Below are 19,867 nucleotides of genomic sequence, written 5' to 3'. Positions count from 1 at the left end.
TCACTCATTGTAGGTATGGCGGCTTCCCAACCCAACAAACCAATGATGAAGGAGGATGGCGAAGACGAGATGGCGGGATGGTGGGAGAAGGCTGCGAAGAAGCTTAGAGAGGAGGATGCGGCCAAGCTAAAGAAGAAGAAGGAAGAGGAGCTTCAGAAGGAGAGGAAGCGAAAACAGACTGCGGCAAATGTGATGCGCGCTAGGGAGCAAGCGTTGATGAGGAAAGTTGCGGAGGCACAGAAGAAGCGTCAACATGATTTTGAAGAAAGAACCATGAAGCTTTGGGCAATTGCAGCTGAAAAAGAAGAGAGGGACAATCAGATATTCAAGGAGAGGGTGGTTAAGGAGGCTCACCTCATAAGAAAAAGGGAGGAGGAAGAGGAAGAAGAGAGGAAGAAGAAGAAGGGAAAGGGGCCTTGCTCTACGCAATAGAGCTATGTCTCCTCTTCGATTTGGTTGTGAACTACTATGTGCCGTGAACTACTATGTCTCCTCCTCGATTTGGTTGTAAGAACTACTATGTGCGGTGAACTACTATGTCTCCTCTTCGGTTTGGTTGTAAGAACTACTATGTGTCGTGAAGTACTATGTGTTATGAACTACTATGTGTCGTGAAGTACTTCGTGCATATGTTCTTTTCACAGTTGTTTGCTTCCTACGTATCAATCCTACTTCACATCTGGCGTGGAGTAACTTGCCATACTTCTGGCAAGTTACAGACCTGTGCAGCGCCTAGCTTGGAGGCGCCGCACTCTACAGTGCAACGCCTAGCTCGCAGGCGCTGCACTGTAGAGTGTGACGCCTCCAAGCTAGGCGCTGCACAGGTCTGTAGCTATCCAGAGAGCAACAGAAGTATGGCAAGGTACAGACCTGTGCAGCGCCTAGCTTGGAGGCGCCGCACTCTACAGTGCAACGCCTAGCTCGCAGGCGCTGCACTGTAGAGTGTGGCGCCTCCAAGCTGGGCGCTGCATAGGTCTGTAGCTATCCAGAGAACAACAGAAGTATGCCAAGTTACAGACCTATGCAGCGCCTAGCTTGGAGGCGCCGCACTCTACAGTGCAACGCCTAGCTCGCAGGCGCTGCACTGTAGAGTGTGGCGCCTCCAAGCTAGGCGCTGCACAAACACTTAGCAATTTTTTTGCCTCAAACTGGAGGCCTACCTTCTGTGCCTCCTCCCCCCTCTACTGGGTCATTTTCAGCCACAGTTCAACAATTCGTATAAGAAACATTAAGGTTCAAAAAGGGTTCACCACAGACATCATTTCTTAGAAAGGACCATCACAATAAGTTCCAGTTTAACATAGAGCTACCACCACTCCAAGTTCAACGACATAACAGGTACGACCACTCCAAGTTCAACGACATAACAAATTGCACTCTAAGTTCAACATTATAAAAAAAAGACGATGACTAGTGCTTTCCACGCTTGCTGGCTCCTCCCCCCTCTTGACGCTTATCTTCTTCACCTTCCTAGGAAGAGGAACCCGGTCCGGCTCCGGCTCCGGCTCCGGTTCGACATCGTCATCCAAATAGTCATCCAAAGCCGCCATCCGCGAGGTGCCGACCGTCCTTTTGCCTCTTTGGCCTCTTTGAGTGAAGTCTTTAGGTGTGTACTTGTTGATTCCCTTCCTAGGCTTCAACTCGTATGCAGATCGAGCCTGGTACGTCCCCAAGGTCATATCATCAGCAACCTATGCATCAACAAAAGATATGGAAAGACCGTGTGTGAGGATATAGTTAGCAATGCATCAACAAATGGATATATATCGTCATGACATACCTCTTGGGTGACCACACCCACATCCTCATCCTCGAAAGGTTCACCATGGCTCTGCCCCGAAGCGGGATCGGATGGTGTCGCCGACCTAGACCATTCTGGTGATACATACTCGGGGTCACGACAACCTAAAAGGTTTGATAGCCGCCTTAACTTTTGGCCCTGGCGCTGCAACATGTACAAGTGAATGAGACATAGAACGTACCAACATATCTTAAGTGCTAGTTTGAAGGAGATGTGAACCTTAATGAATGCTCGAAGTGCACCTTCCCCATCGCTTTTGCCAGCCGGGGTTGTTTCCAGAATAGTCTCGGTCTCATCAGCTGCTTTCTTGATCTGGGCACGCTATGAACAGAAATGGTATCAAAGTGTTAGGCAAGCGAAGATGTGAAAAGTGCGAATGGAAAAGAAAAAAGGGCTAACCACAAAGTTCATCATTGGAGCTGAAGGGATCACCGAGTTGCCTTTCTTGACTAATGCGTTGTACTGGTGCTGGGCTACCTCATCAAAAACGGTGGGTTCTTCCAGAATCTCCTCAGCATACGCCGGCTGGCATACCTCCATGCGGGTACTTGCAAGAAACCATGTGAGATAGTTGTTGAACGCGATCGGGCAGTGCTCACGAAGCTGGGCTCGTTTTCTAGCCCTTGCTTGCTCCACACTAAGAGCAAACTACACGACATACTTCCTGTGATGGTTGGCCCAATCCTTGATCTTCCGCTGCTTTTTCCTATCCAACCTACAAGTTAGAAACAGAATATTAGCATCATCGAAACCGTCGAGAAGCTGCTAAGTGCTCAAGGTTAATTATATCTTACGCGTGTAGCAACTTGTCCGTGTCCTCCCACTCCGGCGGGTGTGGCTGGAACAAACCAAACTGGCGGAACACCCGATGTGGCAGGTGAAGCTCAACCGCCCAGTTGCATATCAGTGGGCACCGCATATGCCAGAGATCCCTATCCCTAATGCACATCGGATTCAGCCTGAACTCTATAGGGTTACCAAAACTCTCTCCTTTTCCATACGGCTCCCATTCCACCTGCAAAATGGGATTGAATGCAAAATTGATATCGAGTTACGATACAAGCATGATAATCACTTATGCAATGTTGGTTCACCTGCTCAGGCGTGATCGCGTCCAGCTCGCTCTTGTACAACTTGTACATTACCGAGGGATCATCCGTCGTCTCATTTAACACATCCCACTTGTAAGCCCAAGTGGGGAGCCGTAGTGGGTCGTCTTTATCGTCCCAATCCTCATACTTCACGGTCTTCGGTCGTCCAACCGGCAAACGCTCCCAACTCCATATGGAAAGTGCGAGCAGACAACCACCAATACCTCCAGTGTGCCTACAACTGGCTTCGTCCAACTGCACATAAAAGAGAACATGGTCAAATTTGCCGCAAGAGCGCATTGATAATGTATCAATGAAGTGAAAAGGAAACAACTTCATACCTGTCGATACAAGTAAGCTAGTGTCGCCGAACCCCAACTCCATTTGCTATCGAAGACGGTCAACGCCTTCAGCCACATCCATGGAGCATTCTTGCATGTGCCATCAGCAAACATTGTCCTGGATATCACGTACCACATGTAGACACGAGCATATGTCTTCACCATGTCCTCATTAGCATCCACTAGTAGAAAACAGGGCATAGGTCACAGGGCAGTTTTCACATTAGCCCCGGTTCAGTCACGAACCGAGACCCATGGGGGCATTCGTCCCGGTTCGTGAGCCCAGGGGGCCGGCCGGGGCCTCGTGGGCATTGGTCCCGGTTCGTATGGAACCATTTGTCCCGGTTCGAGCCATGAACCGGGACTAATGGTCCTCGCTCCTGGCCCACAACCATTTGTCCCGGTTCTTGGCATGAACCGGGACAGAACGCCCGGATTTAGTACCGGTTCATGCCACGAACCGGGACCAATGAGGTGCCTATATATACCCCTCGCCCGCGAGCAGAGCACTCCAGTGCTCTGTTTTTCTCTGGCCGGCGAGGGGAGGGCTTTGTGGTGCTCTAGCTCACCTCCTATGCACATGAGGTGTTCGATGGAATGCCCGAGCCACACTAGTTAAGCTTTGTCCTCTCGAAGCTCGACCTCAAAGCTCCATTTTCCTCGAGATTTGTCTAGGTTTAGCGGCCCATCACGTCCCATTCCCGTCTTCACCGCCGTCGACCGCCCGCGCCGATCTCGTCGCCGGCAACACCGTGGTGAGCCTCTTGTTCTTATCTTCTTTTTGAAAGAAAAAAAATTCTTACTTTAGATAGATACTTGTCTAATTTTCTTACTATTTTATTCCTTCTTATTACATAGTGCGATGGTTTTGGTATCCGCCCCCGTCGGCCCTCGTCCTGTCTATGATTCGGATGTGGTATATATTATCTTTTTATAACTATTTGATTCATTTATTGTTTATGACAAATATACCAACCAGCGTGACATAGATTTTATTTTTCTAGGAGGTGGTTGAACCGGAAATTCTAACCGACCCTATTGTCGAGAGGTTAAATTTAGTTGAAGAAGAAAACAATTACTTGAAGGAAAAAATAAAAAAATTGAGGAGGAGAAGATGATATTGGAGTTGCATGTTGCGGATGTCGTCGATGATCACAAGATCAAGATGGATGCAATGCGCTTGAAGATTAGAAAGATTAGAAAATATGCCATTCATACCAAGGCTTGGTATCATTATGCCGTTGGATCAATTGTTACCTTGGTTGCGATTATGATCGCATTTCTTTTCGCATTGAAATGTTTTACATAGTTACAATGTATGGTTTAATTAATTAGATGCTCTGGAGAGCTATATATATGTTGTTAGATGAGAACTATGTATGTACTTTGGTTCTAATGTGATGATGAACTTCTATTAATTTGGTCACTTAATTATCTATTCATGATGTTCTGTAATGGTTTTTGACACACTTAATTATATATAATGCACGCAGATGAACCGGCAATGGATGTACGGTGACAGACACACCTCCGAGTACATTAAGGGCGTGCATGATTTTCTCGAAGTGGCTGAGGCAAACAAGCAGAATGGTTTTATGTGTTGTCCATGCCCTACATGTGGGAATACGAAGTCTTACTCTGACCGGAAAATCCTTCATGCCCACCTGCTTTACAAGGGTTTCATGCCACACTATAATGTTTGGACGAGGCACGGAGAAATGGGGGTTATGATGGAAGACGGCGAAGAAGAAGAGGACGATGACAACTATGTGCCCCCTGAATACGGTGATGCTGCAACGGGGGAAGCTGCTGAAGATCAAGAGGAACCAGACGATGTGCCCAATGATGCTGCAAGGGGGGAAGCTGCTGAAGATGAAGAGGAACCAGTGCCCGATGATGATGATCTCCGCCGGGTCATTGTCGATGCAAGGACGCAATGCGAAAGTCAAAAGGAGAAGCTGAATTTCGATCGCATGTTAGAGGATCACAAAAAAGGGTTGTACCCCAATTGCGAAGATGGCAACACAAAGCTCGGTACCGTACTGGAATTGCTGCAGTGGAAGGCAGAGAATGCTGTGCCTGACAAAGGATTTGAGAAGCTATTGAAAATATTGAAGAAGAAGCTTCCAAAGGATAACGAATTGCCCGACAGTACATACGCAGCAAAGAAGGTCGTATGCCCTCTAGGATTGGAGGTGCAGAAGATACATGCATGCCCTAATGACTGCATCCTCTACCGCGGTGCGTACAAGGATCTGAACGCATGCCCGGTATGCGGTGCATTGCGGTATAAGATCAGACGAGATGACCCTGGTGATGTTGACGGCGAGCCCCCCAGGAAGAGGGTTCCTGCGAAGGTGATGTGGTATGCTCCTATAATACCACGGTTGAAACGTCTGTTCAGAAACGAAGAGCATGCCAAGTTGATGCGATGGCACAGTGAGGACCGTAAGAAAGACGGGAAGTTGAGAGCACCCGCTGACGGGTCGCAGTGGACAAAAATCGAGAGAAAGTACTGGGCTGAGTTTGCAGCTGACCCAAGGAATGTATGGTTTGGTTTAAGCGCGGATGGCATTAATCCTTTCGGGGAGCAGAGCAGCAATCACAGCACCTGGCCCGTGACTCTATGTATGTATAACCTTCCTCCTTGGATGTGCATGAAGCGGAAGTTCATTATGATGCCAGTTCTCATCCAAGGCCCTAAGCAACCCGGCAACGACATTGGTGTGTACCTAAGGCCATTAGTTGAAGAACTTTTACAGCTGTGGAATGAAAACGGTGTACGTACGTGGGATGAGCACAAACAGGAGGAATTTAACCTGCACACGTTGCTGTTTGTAACCATCAACGATTGGCCCGCTCTCAGTAACCTTTCAGGACAGACAAACAAGGGATACCACGCATGCACGCACTGTTTAGATGACACTGAAAGTATATACCTGGACAAAAGCAGGAAGAATGTGTACCTGGGCCATCATCGATTTCTTCCGACCAACCATCAATGTCGAAAGAAAGGCAAGCATTTCAAAGGCGAGGCAGATCACCGGAAGAAGCCCGCCATGCGTACCGGTGATCACATACTTGCTATGGTCAATGATTTACACGTAATCTTTGGAAAGGGTCCCGGCGGACTAGCTGTTCCGAATGACGTTGAGGGACACGCACCCATGTGGAAGAAGAAATCTATATTTTGGGACCTACCCTACTGGAAAGAGCTAGAGGTCCGCTCTTCAATCGACGTGATGCACGTGACGAAGAACCTTTGCGTGAACCTGCTAGGCTTCTTGGGCGTGTATGGGAAGACAAAAGATACACCTGACGCACGGGAGGACCTGCAACGTTTGCACGAAAAAGACGGCATGCCTCCGAAGCAGTATGAAGGTCCTGCCAGCTACGCTCTTACGAAAGAAGAGAAAGAAATCTTCTTTGAATGCCTGCTCAGTATGAAGGTCCCGACTGGCTTCTCGTCGAATATAAAGCGAATAATAAATATGCCAGAGAAAAAGTTCCAGAACCTAAAGTCTCATGACTGCCACGTGATTATGACGCAACTGCTTCCGGTTGCATTGAGGGGGCTTCTACCGGAAAACGTCCGATTAGCCATTGTGAATCTATGTGCATTCCTCAATGCAATCTCTCAGAAGGTGATCGATCCAGAAATCATACCAAGGCTAAGGAGTGATGTGGCGCAATGTCTTGTCAGTTTCGAGCTGGTGTTCCCACCATCCTTCTTCAATATCATGACGCACGTCCTAGTTCATCTAGTCGACGAGATTGTCATTCTGGGGCCCGTATTTCTACACAATATGTTCCCCTTTGAGAGGTTCATGGGAGTCCTAAAGAAATATGTCCGTAACCGCGCTAGGCCAGAAGGAAGCATCTCCATGGGCCATCAAACAGAGGATGTCATTGGGTTTTGTGTTGACTTCATTCCTGGCCTTAAGAAGATAGGTCTCCCTAAATCGCGGTATGAGGGGAGACTGACTGGAAAAGGCACGCTTGGAGGGGGGAACTCAATAATATGCAGGGACGGATATTCTTGGTCTGAAGCACACTACACAGTTCTACAGAACTCTACCTTAGTGACCCCATATGTCGATGAACACAAGAACAGTCTGCGCTCCAAACACCCGGAGCAGTGTGACGACTGGATTACATGTGAACACATCAGGACTTTCAGCAGTTGGTTGGAAACACGTCTCAGAGGTGACACCACTGTTTGTGATGAGTTGTACTCGTTGTCCAGGGGACCATCTTCGACTGTATTGACTTACAAAGGATACGAGATAAATGGGAATACATTTTACACGATCGCCCAAGATCAAAAGAGCACCAACCAAAACAGCGGTGTCCGCTTTGATGCAGCAACCGAGAGGGGAAAGGACACATATTATGGTTACATAATGGACATATGGGAACTTGACTACGGACATGATTTTAAGGTCCCTTTGTTTAAGTGCAAATGGGTCAATCTGTCAGGAGGCGGGGTACAGGTAGACCCACAGTACGGAATGACAACAGTGGATCTGAACAATCTTGGGTACACTGACGAACCGTTCGTCCTAGCCAATGATGTGGCACAGGTTATCTATGTGAAGGACATGTCTACCAGACCGAGGAAAAGAAAAGATAAGGAAGCGAATACATCATACGATGAGCCAAAGCGGCACATAGTTTCTTTCAGGAAAAAGGGACATTGTGGGAGTGGAGGGCAAGACAGACATGTCTGAAGATTATGAAAAGTTTCATGAAATTCCTCCCTTCAAAGTCAAGGCTGACCCAAGCATCCTGATAAACGATGAAGATTATCCATGGTTACGGCGCAATAAGCAAATGACACAAGCGAAGAAAAAGTGAAGACTTTCTCCCGCAACTATTATGATGATAGCATGCCAACTTTGTAATAGACGAGTATGATACCATTGTCCGTTTTGTACAAGAAGTGCATCTAGTTTTTGGTGTAACCCTCTCAACTTTCTTGCACATGCAATGTGGATGAAATGATGATACCATGCCAACTTTCAACCTTTTCAGAGTTCATTTGAAATGCTTTATAAGCCCTGAGTGCAGAGAGGTTAGGCCCGTATGCCTTCTTTAGAGAGGAGCTCGACAGCTCAGGCGCACCGCACCTTATAAACAGGTGCGGCTCTCTCTTAGCTAGCGAGGTGGGACTAAACTCACCACCACGCCGCTGTGCAAGGCCATTGGTCCCGGTTGGTGGCACGAACCGGGACCAATTCCACCCTTTGGTCCCTGTTGGTGCCACGAACCGGTACTAATGAGGTTGTGGCCCCACGAGCACCTTTAGTACCTGTTCGTGGCACAAACCGGTACTAGAGTTTCTTACTAGCTAAGCAGTTTTTTAGTCCCACCTCGCTAGCTGAGAGGCACTAGGAGCGGTTTATAAGCCCTGAGTGCAGAGACGATGAAGAAGAGGCGCAATGCTCACGTTGCTTAGCTTCAAGCCTTGAGGAATAAGGTAGACTGCATCGAGCTATGTGCAGTGCAGTCTACACTATTCCGAAAGGCTTGAAGCAAATCAACGCGCATTGCGCCTCTTTTTTATTTTTAATCATTAAAAGCAAAAAGAATTTTCATAAAGAACTTTTTTTGATAGAAACTTTAATAGCAGAAATAATTATCATAAAGTAAAATAAATAAGTAATTAGAAACAAAATAAAATAAAATAAATAAGTTTTTTGTTGTAAGTAGAAATAAAACAAAATAAATATAGCAAAAAAGAAAATAAAAAAAACTAAATACAGCAAAAAGAATTTTCATAAAGAACTAATGGCACTAATAGAAAGTTTATATGTTTTCTAAAACTAATGGCACTAACAGACAGTTTATAATTTTGCTGACCTAAAAGCAAAAAGAATTAAAAAATAAAGCAAAAAACAAAAGAAAATAAATAATGCAAAAAATTTAAAAAACTGCCACCTATTGGGCCACCACGGCCTGAATACGACTAGAAACCCAACCTGGGCCAGGATTCAGGCCCACAGAAGGCCCAATAGGCCAACAGACAGCACAGTGTGACATTAGGCCCGTAAGCCTGCATTTGAGAGTTGCTCGAGAGGGCAGCCGCAGTGGAGCTTATAAACCACTCCGAGCCCCTCTCAACTAGCGAGGTGGGACTAAACTTTTGGCCGCGGGCAGCGCAAGGCCTTTGGTCCCGGTTGGTGGCACCAACCGGGACCAATGCCCCCCCTTTAGTCCCGGTTGGTGCCACCAACCGGGACCAAAGGCCGCCGCTTCCCGCCCTTTGGGCTGCTGAAAAGAGGCCCTTGGTCCCGGTTGGTGGCACCAACCGGGACTAATGCCCACCTTTAGTCCCGGTTGGTGCCACGAACCGGGACTAAAGGCTTTGCTATATAAGTCCACACTTAGGAAATTTTCGACATACCTCGCCAGTTGCCCCCGACGCCGCCAGGCTGCCCGTGCTCGCCGTCGCCGCCCGCTCCTCATCGCCGTCGCCCCGCGCCCTTGCCTCGACGGGTCGCCGCCCGGTGCTCGTCGCCGTCGCCCTGCCCCCACGCGCCGCCCCGCCTCGTGCTCCCCTGCTCTCGCGCGCCGCCTCGGCGCCCCGAGCCCCCCTGCCCGGCCCGCGCGTGCTCGCCGGCGTCCTCGCCGCCCCCGCCCCGTCCCGGCCCCGTGCGCCGGCGCCTTCGCCGCCCCCGCCCCCGCCGTCGCCATCGTCCTAGCCGCCCCCGCTGTGAGAGCCGCCGCCCCGGCTCTGTTTTTTATTTTTATTAGTTTAATTTTTTTGTTCATATGTGATGTATATGTGTATGTGGCTATAATGTATATGTGAACAAAAAAAAATTGTATGTATGTAGATGTTCAAAATGAATGAATATATATGTCAAAAATGTTTTTTTGTTCATAGAAAGTTTTTTGTTCATATATAGAAAGTTTTTATATATGACAATGGATATATATTCGATATATATGAGAAATGATGATCCACATGGAAAAGTTTTATATATGCAAAAGTTACAATTTTAGAAAAGTTTTATATATCTAGCTAGGAAGGGAAGAAGAAGAAAAAGAAGGATAGGAAAGAAGAAAATAAGAAGAGGAAAGAAAGAAGAAGAGGAGAGGAAGAAGAGGAGATATAAATAAGAAGAGGAAAAAAGAAGAAAAAGAAGAGGAGAAGAAGAAAGGAATAGAGGAGAAGAAGAAAAAATAGAAAATATTCTATTTTTTCTTCTTCTCCTCTATTCCTTTCTTCTTCTCCTCTTTTTTCTTCTTCTTTTTATTTCTTCTTTTTTTTCTTCAATCCTCTCCTCTATTCCTTTCTTCTTCTCTCCTCTTTTTATTTCTTCTTCGTTTTCTTATGTTTTATCGGGTCTGTCGTCGTCGATATATACCCCTCCCGATAACTTCAACACGAGGGGGGATAACTTCAACACGAGGGGGTCGATATACCCCCTCCCCGATAACATTATTTTCCCGTGTATATATGTCGTCGTTGTCGATATAACCCCCTCCTGATAACTTCAACACGTGGGGGGGGGGGTCGATATACCCCCTCCCCGATAACATTATTTTCCCGTGTATGTATGTTGTCGTTGTCGATATTACCCCCTCCCGATAACTTCAACACGAGGGGGGATAACTTCAACACGAGGGGGGGTCGATATACCCCCTCCTCGATAACATTATTTTCCCGTGTATGTATGTCGTCGTTGTCGATATAAAACCCCCTCCCGATAACTTCAACACGTGGGGGGGGGGGTCGATATATACCCCCTCCCCGATAACATTATTTTCCCGTGTATGTATGTCGTCGTTGTCGATATATATAACTCCCTCCCAGATAACTTCGACATGATGGACGGTCGATATGTATACCCCCTCTCGACCGTGATAACTTATACCACGGGAGCACCCCCCGGCCCTCTCGCTCGACCAAAACTCTCGAGGACACCCAAACCCTAAAAAAACGATGTCGGTCTCCTACCCCCTCCCGCCGCGCCCCTACCCTTGAAGCGTTGCCTAGGCCACCCCAAACCCGGAATAAGCCAGGTCTACGTTTGCACTAATATATCCACCTGCTGTCATGTTTGTGTAATAATTGCCATGTTGTAATATTTGCAGAAACAATGGAGCACGGACGAGATGAGCAAGCAGAAGAGGTGTTGGGGGACATAATCTTAGCCGGAGGTGATATCTTGTCGTATCTTAACGACAATGATGGTCTAGAAGAACAGGGTGAAGAAGCAGGCTGCGGTGATCGAAGAGTGGAGGAGGAAAGACATGATTATGATGGCTCCGGTGACCCAATGCTGGTGCAAGAAGGAGCCCGTGGTGACGGCTCCGGTGAACGAACAGAGTCCGGCCAGGTAAATATATTAGTTAAGCCTGTGCTGACTAGCTAATTGATGCATTCATTGTTTTGGTATGTACACATATTAATTAACACTCGTCTTTCTTCTTTTTTCTAGCCCTCCGGATCGAGCACAACTGCGGTAAAAAGACGAGGCCCGAAGAGAAAGTTGCGCTTGGATGAAAGGTTTGAGATCACAGCAATCGCGCGCGACGGCCAACCGATTGAACCCCTCCGGATGGCATACTGCTTTTGCTGCTCAGTGCGGGGTTCTAGTTAGGGACAAGATCCCGATCAGCATCCACCAATGGTATAAGCCTAAGAAGGAAGACCCTGAGGTGTCTTATGTCAATGATATGCAGAAAGATGATCTTTGGACTGAGCTGAAGGCAAATTTCACCCTACCGCCAGAGGAGGATCCGGAGAAGCCAGTTATAGAGCAATTAATCAAGTCTCATGCTCTTAAGAAGATGGCAGACCTATTCAGGAGGTGGAAGAATGAGCTGAAAACGTTTGTCGACAAAGAAGAGACACCTGAATTCATCGGCCGGTATGAGAAGATCAGAGATCACTGGCCCGCATTTGTGGCCCACAAGACATCGGAAAAGAGTAAGAAGATGTCAGCGACAAACAAGATGAATGCTGCGAAGAAGAAGCTTCACCATCGCACGGGGTCAGGTGGCTACCTCAAAGCCCGGCCTAAGTGGGCCAAGTCTGAGAGGGATCTGCTTGATAAAGGGATCGAACCACAGACAATGAACTGGCCAGACCGTTGCCGGACTTGGTTCTTCGGGGCTGGCGGAACCTTGGACCCTGTATCAGGGAGGTGTCGTTGGACGGACGAGCAACTTGCAATACCCGTCAAGAAGATTCAGCACTATATCGATGCAGCACAGCAAGGGACGTTCGTTCCAGACAGAGAGAACGACGAGCTCACAATGGCCCTCGGGAATCCTAAGCACCCTGGACGGACACGAGGCACGCCAGGCTCCGTTCCGTGGAAGGCTGGTTTTCCGGACGCGGACGGTTACAAAATCCAGGAGAGGAGGAAAAAAGTGGAGCAGATCCAAATTCAGCGTCTGCACGAAAGGGTTCAAGTGCTAGAGGAACGAGACAGCAATAGAGATGCCGAAACTGCCCCCGAAGCTACACCGCCATCTCAGCGTAGAAGCAGCGTGGCTTCCACCGAGCTGCCTCAGCTGGAGCATGCGGCTACTCCTAGCTACCCCGTGGATGCTATCACGGAGTCTCAACATTGCCACCTTATGGCGGAATGGCAGAACTTGAAAGTCAAGGCGGCTGTTGGCTCTGTTTTACCTACTGAACCCGGCGCAACCTACCACTGCCGGCCGATTCCTGAAGGATATGCTAGGGTGCTGGTGGATGAAATAACGGAGGGATTTGAGGACCTCCAGCTTGACCACCCTACCGGTGAAGGGGAGACTCGGCTGGGTTTAGCTCTGAAGACTCCATGCCTATGGCGGAAGGAGCTCATCAAGCTTCCGAACTGGACGGCTCGGGCGAGTAAGGGCACTCCGCCTCCTCCTCCGGCGAGTGATCAGGGCACTCAGCCTCCTTCTCCGGCGCGTGGCGGCACTCCGCCTCCTTCTCCACCAGCGCCGGCGCGCCAGAGCAGCCAGCCTCCTCCTTCTCCGCCTCGTCAGCAAGGGCGGAAGAGACCCGCCGCCGCTGCGGCTGCTCCGGCGCGTCGTAGTCCTTCTCCGCCTCGTAAGCAAGGAAAGAAGACAGTCGCAGCCGCTCTGTCTGCTCTGCCGGCGTCTAGCAGTACAGCTGCCAGAGGCGGGAGGCAATACAGATTCGGTCCTTCTCTGAAGACTCCAGAGAAGTTACCATATGAGAGGACCAAGGAGGAGAACGCGAAGATCGTGCGAGCCGAAGTGAAGAACTTCTTTGAAGGGGTCAAAGCAAAGAAACATCCACCTCCGGAGGAGAAGGTAGATCCGGTGAAAGCAAAGCGCACTCTGGCTGCCCTGACAAAACCACCAAAGTCTCCGCCAAAAGGCAACTATGAGCGCATTCTTGCAAAGGCATATGCCGAAGCGGAGCGGTCGGGAAGTACTGTCAGTGATAAAAGGATGAAAGAACGACGAGCTGGGAAAAAAATTGCCCAGCTCGGCGAACAAGAGAACCAATCGTGCCCCCAGCTCAAGGTGTCAAAAGACATCGTTGCTAATGATCCGGGTATGGTGCCCGGTTATACCGATCTTGGAGATTACCTGCCCGACGATGTACATTATGAAATCATGGAGGTGGACGAACACAAATACCATTACGGGAAGCCTCTCGTCAAAGATGTCAAATCTCTAAGCACGATGATGCGAAGACTACATGATTGGTACATGAAAACCTGCAGAGAGTCTGATGGGATGAGTACTTTAACGCTGAGAGTTAAACCGGAGCATGACCTCGTTGGAATTGAACTGCTGAATGTTCCATTTGAGGATTTCTTCCAGTTTTACAATCTAAAGTCCCTCGATAAAACAACGATCACTTGCTACTGTCTGTAAGTAGTACTACTTCGGTGATATTGGGTTCATTAACACAAATCTCATAGATGACTATCAGGTTAAATTTCATGCCAAAGATACCGAGGCCAACTTGCTACAATCGTTGGTAATAAATCAAAACAAAGATATAATACTCTTTCCTTACAACTTCAAGTGAGTGTTACTGTCTTCTGCATATTCGGTTTCCCTTTATTAGTCCAGGTTATGGTAATGTAATTGATGACTTATGCATGCATGCGCAGCTTCCACTATATTCTCCTAGAGATTAAGCTTGAGCCGGGAGTAGTAACCGTCTTAGACTCGAGACGAAAAGATCCCCAGGACTATGCGAACATGACTTAAATGCTCCAGAAGTAAGTTAAATTGATCATTATCCACCATATCAGCAACTTTGTTCATTTCCTGATATCAAGTAATTGTTTTCTTTGTCTGGCAGGGTTTGGAGAAAATTCACCTCAAAAGCCCCGGGACTGCCGAACCAGCTGCAATTTAGACACCCGAAAGTAAGTACTATAGTAGCATGTTCCGCGCATCTCCTAGTGATTCAAGCGCTAGTTTGATCAATACCATTTAGCATGCTTGCTTATCAGTTTGATTGACCTCTATTTCTTGTAAAGTGGTTGTGGCAGCAACCCGGGAATAATTACTGTGGATACTACATTTGCGAGTCCATCCGCTACCATACCTATGAGCGTAAACAATAATATTCACAATTTTATTTTATTACCATCATTTGTGTTGAGTTTCATTTATTCATATATATATATATATATATATATGTATTGACCCCCTTCTTCAAATTAGATTTTTCGGAAGCGGGATCAACTCCTAGCACCAGATCGTATGCGAGGAATTCAAGAGGAATTGGCGGCATTCTTCCTTGACCACGTGATCGCTGAAAACGGAGAATACTATGTGGACCCTGTGTTCCTACAATATAATTAGGAGATTGTATTATAAGAGATAATTGTTGTATATATGTAGCCGGTAGTGTCGGATAGATATACGAGAACTTGTTGTTCGACCAATATCTCGGAGAAGGAGAGGTGGTCGATATCACTTCTCTCTGTATGCATATATATATATGTTCATGACGATCTTCTGTTTCCTTCATTTGATTACTAGCTAGCGTGTCTACTCCTCTCCATACGTATATAGTACGTAGCGTCGACAAAGCACGGAGATAAGAGAGGACACTTCTCTCTATTAATTAGCTAGCTAACACAATATATGAAACACCTAAATTAACCCCCCAGAACCACCCCCTTTCAAAAAAACAAAAACCTCAGCTCCTGCCAGGTGCTGACGCGTGGATGCCTATTGGTCCCGGTTGGTGACACCAACCGGGACCAAAGGCCCTCCTGCCTGGGCTCCCCGCACCGGCCACGTGGGCGGCCTTTAGTCCCGGTTCGTGTAAGAACCGGGACTAAAGGGCTAGGGCATTAGTAACGACCCTTTAGTCCCGGTTCCAGAACCGGGACTAAAGGCCCTTATGAACCGGGGTAAAAGCCCCTTTTCCTACTAGTGATCATCAGGGCAATGACAGAAGTTCGATGATATCCACGTGAAAGTAGCGCCCGCTGCGACTCTTTCCTTCTTCTTATCTTCTGCTTCTGGTTCCCGAGGCTCCGGAGGAACCATACCGATAAGGGCTTGCATCTGCGCGCGCCACCCGTCAGAATCGGTGTTCATACATAAAGGATTGCCATCGATAGGAAGACCGGTGATCATAGCAATATCCTGCAGCGTCACGGTCATCTCCCCGGTCCGAAGATGGAAAGTGTGTGTCTCCGGCCTCCAATGATCAATAAGCGCGGTGAGTGCTGCAGCATTGTTGGGTGGCGTCGACCGGCGGAGCAACTGAATGAAAGGGAGAAGTCCTGCCTCCCTTACATACGGTGTGTACCGCTCATCATAGCGCATCCCTCCAAGGCTGATCCCGTGAGACCGAAGCTTCAGAGGTGCAAGCTCCTACAAACAAACAAATCATAACATTACATATGGGGCATTTGTGTTTGAAAAAAATACAAAATTCATAACACCGGCCACTTTCAGTATTACCCGCTGCTGCACCGACATAGCGTACGACCGGTGTTGTTTGTCCCAATGATCATCGAGAAGCCAAACCATCCTAACAATTTCAACAAAGCATTCTTGTCAACACGATTATCTTTTCAATTCAAAAAAACTAAAGTAGGCCTACTACATGCAAGATTCAAAGCATATGTATCCAAAGCATTTTTCTCAATACGAGTATAATTTCAGTACAAATAAACTAAACTAGGCCTACCTCATACAAATAACTTTTCCATAGAAATAACATGTCAATCTATATATCCAAACTATATAAATAACATGTCAACCTATCTATCCAAACCACATTCTAATCTAACAAGGGTTCCCCAAATCTAATATATGCAAGATTCAAACAAAAGTTCCCCAAATCTAATACATGCAAGATTCAAACAAGGGTTCCCCAAATCTTCAAAATATAATATTTTCTAAGGATAGAAAGAAGGGGATCGGAGGAGAGTACCTTCTACGATGGATTGGTGAAGAAATGCACAGACCAAATCGTCGGATCAGAAGGATTTGGGAGAGGGGATTGAGAGGGGGAGTGGAGAGGGCCGCCGCCCTGTTTGTTCTGTAACTGGCAATGGGGTGGGTGGGGGAGGAGAGGGCTGGCGCGGTTGCAGATAAGTCACAGTGCAGCGCCTAGCCGCTAGGCGCTGCACATTACATGTGTAGCGCCTAGCGGCTAGGCGCTGCACATTACATGTGCGGCGCCTAGCTCAGAGGCGTTGCACTGCTGGGTGCGGGCCCATGGGCTGCCACGGTGGACATAGGTGCAACGCCCCAGAGCTAGGCGCTGCACCGTAGGGTGTGGCGCCGGCGTGGCGGGCGCTACACAAAAGGGTCAGGGGTGTGAAATAATTTCGCACCCAGTTCATTCTGTGAATTTATTTCGTTTCCAGGTCAAAATTGTCAAATTTGCCTCCCGTGCCATGCAGGCCTATGCATGGGGAGCAAGAGGCCCCACTGGGAGATGGAGCAGGCCAATCGGCGAAGCCAGCGCCATGCACTCCTGCGCCCATGCATGCGAGTCCGGATGCCTCTTTCCACGTTGATGTGGGGGGCTTCTGCGCGGGTATGTGCTAAGGCTCTCACCGGTTCTGCCCAGGCCAGCTACTTGTGCGGGTGGCAACCCAGGCCGCCAGGCAAGGAAGAAGTAGAGGATGGAAACAACTCCAAGGCGCAGCGCAAGGATTGCTAAGCATGCAGTGTCAAAGCAACAACAGGTGCTGATTAGAAAATTGTGCCTGGCAAATGAGGGTGAGGTCATCTCGGACGATGCATTGCGGATGTAAGTCGACTTGTTCTCACGCCCACTCTCGGAGGCGCACATCGCGGCGGTCTTGGCCCTGTTTGGCTGGGAGTCACCTCCGGTGCCCTTGTTGGATGGCCTCGGAGTGGTCTAGTTGTTGTGCCGACTACGTGGACGCGTGGGGGTATGAAATGAATGCACAACCGTTGAAAGTGTTAGTGTGGAATGTACGTGGGCTAAACGCCCGGGCTAGGAGCAACGCCCTTTACCAGGTGGTGACAACAGCCAACCCGGCTATTGTTTCTCTTCAAGAAACCAGGCTGCATGATGTATTGATAAACATTGTTCGACAATGCCTCGGAAATAAATATGGAAATTTCTTCTACTTGCCGGCACAGGGCACTCGGGGTGGGATTTTGGTGGCTTGGGATGCACCCGTCACCCAATTGTCCAATCCACACTATACTCACCATACATTGACCGCACTCGTCAAGTGTCCGGAGGATGAGCAGGCATGGTGGCTCACATGCGTGTACGGTCCGTAGGAGGAGGCTCACAAGCTAGAGTTCTTGCAGGATTTAGTTGACATTCGGGACTTGCACGCGGGTCCTTGGTTGGTGGCTGGAGATTTCAACCTGCTGGCTAGGCAGGAGGATAAGAGCAATGCTCTGATTAACCGAAGGATGTTGGGAAGGTTTAGAGCCAAGTTAAACTTGCTTGAGCTCAAGGAGCGTTATCTCAATGGGAGGCGCTATACATGGTCAAACGGGAGGCAAAATGCGACATTGGAGAAAATAGATCACGTGTTTGTCTCCAACGAGTGGGATGAAGCATTCCCATCATGCTTGCTCTCTGCCCTTGGGACAGCGGTTTCGGACCATTGTCCTCTCATGTTGGATATGAACATGGACATAAGTACGCGGAAAAGATTCAAGTTCGAGGCTTTTTGGATCAAAGCGGAGGGGTTCGTGGATACGGTACGGATGGCATGGGATTCGACGGCGGTGGCTACAAATGACTACCTAACACTCCATAAGAAGTTGAGGGCCACGGCGATCAATCTTCAGCGGTGGAGCGCCCGTTGGATTGGGAATGTGAAACTTCAAATCTTGATTGCAATGGAGGTGATAAAACAGCTGGATACGGCCATGGAATCTAGGGCGCTCTCGGATGCGGAGCGGGATTTGAGGAGTTGTTTGAAGAGGAAGCTACTTGGGTCGTGTTCCCTTGAGAGAACCATTGCAAGGCAGCGATCGAGATTGTTGCAGCTGCGTGAGGGTGACGGTAGCACAAGGCTTTTCCATCAGCAAGCGAGTCATCGGCAAAGGAAGAATGTTCTCCGGATGGTAAAGTACAATGGGAACGTCTACTCCGGGCAAGATGAGGTGGCGTTCGCGGTGGATGCGCATTTTGGTGCGGCATTTGGCAGTACTACCTCCAGGAACTACACACTTAACCTACATGAGTTGGACTTGCCGTAGCTGGACTTATCTCAGTTGGAGGAACCTTTCACCTCTAAGGAAGTGGAAAGCGTCATCAAAGCTATGCTTCCGGATAAGGCGCCAGGACCGGATGGGTTCACTGGCCGTTTTTATGCCACATGCTGGAACATTATACGAGTGGACTTCATGAAGGCCATGAACTGTTTCTACAATGGGGATGTTCGTGGAATGGCTGCAATCAACAAGTCCCTAGTGACTCTTCTGCCCAAGAAGGATGGTGCTCTGGAGGTGACAGATTTTAGGCCGATCAACCTTGTTAATGGGGCTATAAAAATCTTCGAGAAAGTGCTTGCGTGCAAATTGGTGATGCAGTTGCTGAAGCTTGTGGGCAATCATCAGAGTGCTTTCGTGAAGGGCAGATCCCTACATGACAACTTCATGTTGGTGCAAAGTACAGCTAGCAAGCTAAATGCCCTACGGAACCCAGCGGTGCCGCTCAAGCTAGATATATCGAAGGCATTTAATTCTATTCAGTGGCCTTTCCTGATTGAGGTGATGCAGCATCCCTAGGTGGCGGTCTTGGATCTGTGGGATTCTTGCAACATCCACCACCAAGGTTATGGTGAATGGAGACCCCGGGGACACCGTTTACAACTGCAAGGGGCTAAGGCAGGGTGACCCGATATCGCCAATGCTATTCATCCTCACCATGGAGCCTCTACAAAGGATGTTTGAGCGAGCCACGAGCAGAGGCATTTTGGAGCCTTTGGCGTGTTCTGGAGTGAGGCAACGTTTATCCATCTTTGCGGATGACGTGGTGGTGTTCATCGAACCAAAGCCAGTGGAGCTGGAGATTAGCAAGCGAATCTTTGAGATGTTTGGGGAAGCGTCGGGGCTGCGGATAAATATGGCAAAATCAGTGGCTCTCCCTATAAGATGCAATGATCAGGAAATCACATTGGCTAGTGTGGAGCTGGGATGCCCGAGAGGATCCTTCCCAATCAAGT

The 19,867-nt window shown here is 48.4% G+C and overlaps 2 protein-coding genes across 2 annotated transcripts in view; one reads left to right on the top strand and one right to left on the bottom strand.

Moving 5' to 3' along the window:
* LOC109743074 (uncharacterized) overlaps window positions 1-19,867 on the top strand; it is a 110,000-nt gene that overhangs the window by 82,879 nt on the left and 7,254 nt on the right. The gene's annotated exons all lie outside the window — the stretch shown is intronic.
* LOC141023429 (serine/threonine-protein phosphatase 7 long form homolog) lies at window positions 2,450-3,144 on the bottom strand. Its single transcript, XM_073500394.1, has 3 exons — window positions 2,896-3,144; window positions 2,596-2,816; window positions 2,450-2,516 (listed from the first exon to the last, which is right to left on the bottom strand). Exons 1-3 carry the CDS (start codon window positions 2,941-2,943, stop codon window positions 2,450-2,452), a joined length of 336 nt encoding a protein of 111 aa, XP_073356495.1. The 5' UTR covers window positions 2,944-3,144.

The sequence above is a fragment of the Aegilops tauschii genome, chromosome 1 (genome assembly GCF_002575655.3).
Source record: "Aegilops tauschii subsp. strangulata cultivar AL8/78 chromosome 1, Aet v6.0, whole genome shotgun sequence".
NCBI classification, from domain to species: Eukaryota; Viridiplantae; Streptophyta; class Magnoliopsida; order Poales; family Poaceae; genus Aegilops; species Aegilops tauschii.
This window is presented reverse-complemented; position numbering and strand designations above follow the sequence as displayed.